We start from the raw sequence: 3,009 nt of genomic DNA, 5'->3' as shown, positions 1-3,009 counted from the left end.
TACAAATCAAGAATTTAGCTCGGCCGAGTTGTCACGCGAGCTCTAATTACGAGGAGGCATGAATCTGATGCCTACGAACAAATGGCAAAGTTTCTTTGTCGGTATTAGGGTCATACCTCCTCGTAATTTAGAGCTCGCTGACAACTCGGCCGAGCTAAATTCTTGATTTGTAAACGGGGCTTTAAAGCACTGAGAGAAGCGACAGGCTGGGCCAAGTGGAAGGACTTCTTCAGAGGAGGATTGAGTGAGAATGACAGAGACTCTTTTTCTTTTTGTCCTTTATCTCACCATTACAGAAACTCTTGCCGTTGTTCCCGACCCACACGGAGACCGGTCTGCGGACGCATCACCGTACACACTGGTGTGAACCGTCGGCGTCGGGTCGTACTCGTCCCGCCCGTCTGTTATGATCGTCCTGTACAGGAACGCCAGGTCCGGGTGCTCCGGGTGGCGTAACGGCACGGCCTTCTTCACGGCTTCTGTCACTGCTGTGGCGGCGTTCCTGACGGCTTGAACAGGAGCTGTACGGATATCTAGCCCGAGAGAACGGTCAGGGAGAATGGCGTAGAACGCTCCTCCGGAAGCGATGTCTACCTTCACGCGCCCATACTTAGGAACGTCGACTTCTTGGTCGAGCGCAAAGACAAACGCTGGAACACTGTGGAATCTGAAAGAAAGTAAATTCAAGTCTTACAAAGACCATACCGTCTCACTGGACAAAGCCAGAATACTGGACACTGAACAGGACTAGTTTGTAAGAGGTTTAAAGGTGGCCATATACATCAGGGAACTCAAGCCATGTCACCAGTAAGCCCATTTGAATGAAATTTCAAGTGGAACGCCAGAGGGGAAAATCCAGTACAAGGGTAAACGGGAGTGGTAGATTTGAACCTTAGTTTGAACAAGTGATTTCAGTCTGATTGAAATCTCCTAAGTCTCAACAAAAGCTCACAATGGGAAGCAATATTTCAGAGAAAAACTCTTCTTTTTCTTTGAGGCCATTGTTTTAGTTACGTGGCTACATGTGTAAAGACTTAGCTTTGGCAAGGAGATTATAGAACAACAGCAAAGCCTGGCTTACCTGACACGCCCACTTTTTCCGTCTTGATAATCGACCCACATTTTCACGGGGCCGGTCGGGCACTGGAGAACAACTTCTGTCTGAGGGCTTGTCGCGGTAACTATGCCACTGTCTACCACGTAACGCCCCAGCCCGATACTAGCATGTCCACACATGGTGCTATAGCCCTTGTTTTCCATGAAAAGCACGCCGATGTCCGCGTTTTTGTCGTCTGGCTCGACCAACAAGGCCCCGTACATGTCATAGTGGCCTCTCGGCTCCCACATCAACCTCTTCCGAAAAACGTCCAGGTTGTCCCGAACGTAGGCTCGCTTCTCTAGGATGGTTTTCGCCTCGATTTTAGGGTATCCGTCGGTGATGATTCGTACAGGTTCACCGCCTGTGTGCATCTCGACGGTTTTGATGACAAACGGAGGCGATTTGGAGTCAGAAATGGTTACCTGTTGGTTTGTTTCGGCCATTTTGGACACCCTTACCTAGTCAGATGTTATCGATAAAAGACGATCTGATTGCATTTGCTAATTGTCCTTCAGTGACGCATAGAGCTATGTCATTCGCCGTTAAGGAGATAAGAGTTAGACCCCTCGGCATAACAAACAAAGGAACCAGACACACAATGACACTCACCTACATCGAAAACCTGATCGACGAGATTGACGACACAATACACCGGCCTCGAACGTGTAGTTAGGCCCCCTTTCCACTTGACGGCGCTCTCACGGCGCTCTCGCTGCGATGGAAAATTGGCCAGAGCGCGGTGAGAGCGCCGCGACGCCAGAAAAAGCTGCTCTAGTGGAATCTCTCCGGCGACCCCAGCGCGCTCTCACAGCGACGAAAAACTCAAATGTCAGCATCTTTTTATGAACTAGCAAAGATTCGAAAGATTACTCAACGAATTTCAGAGATAAAGAACGAATCTTTTGACGTGTAGTGTATTTTGGTATCTTTGAAGTCATCTTTTACGTTTTACGACCATGGCGCTCCCACCGCGCTCTCTGCGCGCTCCCATGGCGACCTTTGCGATCCCGTTGCGCTCTCACCGCGCTCTTCCCAATTTGAGGTCGCAGAGAGAGCGCCGCGAGAGCGCCGTCTTAGTGGAAAGGGGGTATTAGAAGCGAGTCACACCATGGGATCGAGGACATAAGAGTTTTCTTTTACACAACCATTTTTTCTCACCTGTCAGACATCTTCCTCAGAGCTTCCAACTGGAGTTCTGCCGTAAAAGCGCCACCTACATCGGCTACATATAGCGGCGAGAAGCAGAACTCCAGTTAAAAGCCGATGTCTGACAGTCATCGAAACAGCCCCAAATTTTCGTTTTGTTGTAAGAAAAACTGGTTGTATAAAAGAAAACCCTTATGTCCTATGATCTACCAACCTGATTAAAGTATTTTTAAAAATAAGATACGCAAATGAACAGTTAATCAAGCAACATTTTGGGCCACGGGATACTGTCAGACATTTAAGATAGTGTTCGCTGCCTTTCCTCAGTAATCATCAGGGGTGCCTAAGCATTTGCACGAACCCTATGAAATTCGTACCAATATTATGTGATACACACGAATCACTATGCGAAAACGCACGAATATTATGAAATTCGCACGAATCACTATGCAAAAACGCACGAATATTATGAAATTCGCACGAATTACTATGTGATTCACACGAACCTTATGAGATTTGCACGATCCTTATGCGAAATTGCGCCACCACTGTCGGGGTCACGTGACAGACGGAGCGGGATTTTCAAGATGGCGGCTTCGATCGGCGGCGACGGAAAATACGATGTTAACACACCGAAATGAAGCAAAACAGTAGCTCACAGTCTATAAAATACATCTTTGCGACGGTAAATGTCCATTCCATGCCTTGAAATATAAATATCACGGGTAGAAACGCTCAAAATCATGCCTCCTCCGGCCGCCGTT

General features: G+C 47.8%; 1 protein-coding gene across 1 annotated transcript; it reads right to left on the bottom strand.

Annotated features, from left to right (window-relative positions):
- Window positions 1-279: 279 nt before the first annotated feature.
- On the bottom strand, window positions 280-1,614 carry LOC118407067 (trans-L-3-hydroxyproline dehydratase-like). Its single transcript, XM_035807484.1, has 2 exons — window positions 1,082-1,614; window positions 280-667 (listed from the first exon to the last, which is right to left on the bottom strand). The coding sequence occupies exons 1-2, from the start codon at window positions 1,540-1,542 to the stop codon at window positions 280-282; spliced, it is 849 nt and encodes a 282-aa protein (XP_035663377.1). The 5' UTR covers window positions 1,543-1,614.
- Between the last annotated feature and the right edge of the window lie 1,395 nt (window positions 1,615-3,009).

The sequence above is a fragment of the Branchiostoma floridae genome, chromosome 19 (genome assembly GCF_000003815.2).
Source record: "Branchiostoma floridae strain S238N-H82 chromosome 19, Bfl_VNyyK, whole genome shotgun sequence".
In the NCBI taxonomy this organism is placed as follows: Eukaryota; Metazoa; Chordata; class Leptocardii; order Amphioxiformes; family Branchiostomatidae; genus Branchiostoma; species Branchiostoma floridae.
The sequence above is the reverse complement of the archived record's forward strand: the minus strand, read 5'-3'. Positions and strand labels throughout refer to the sequence as shown.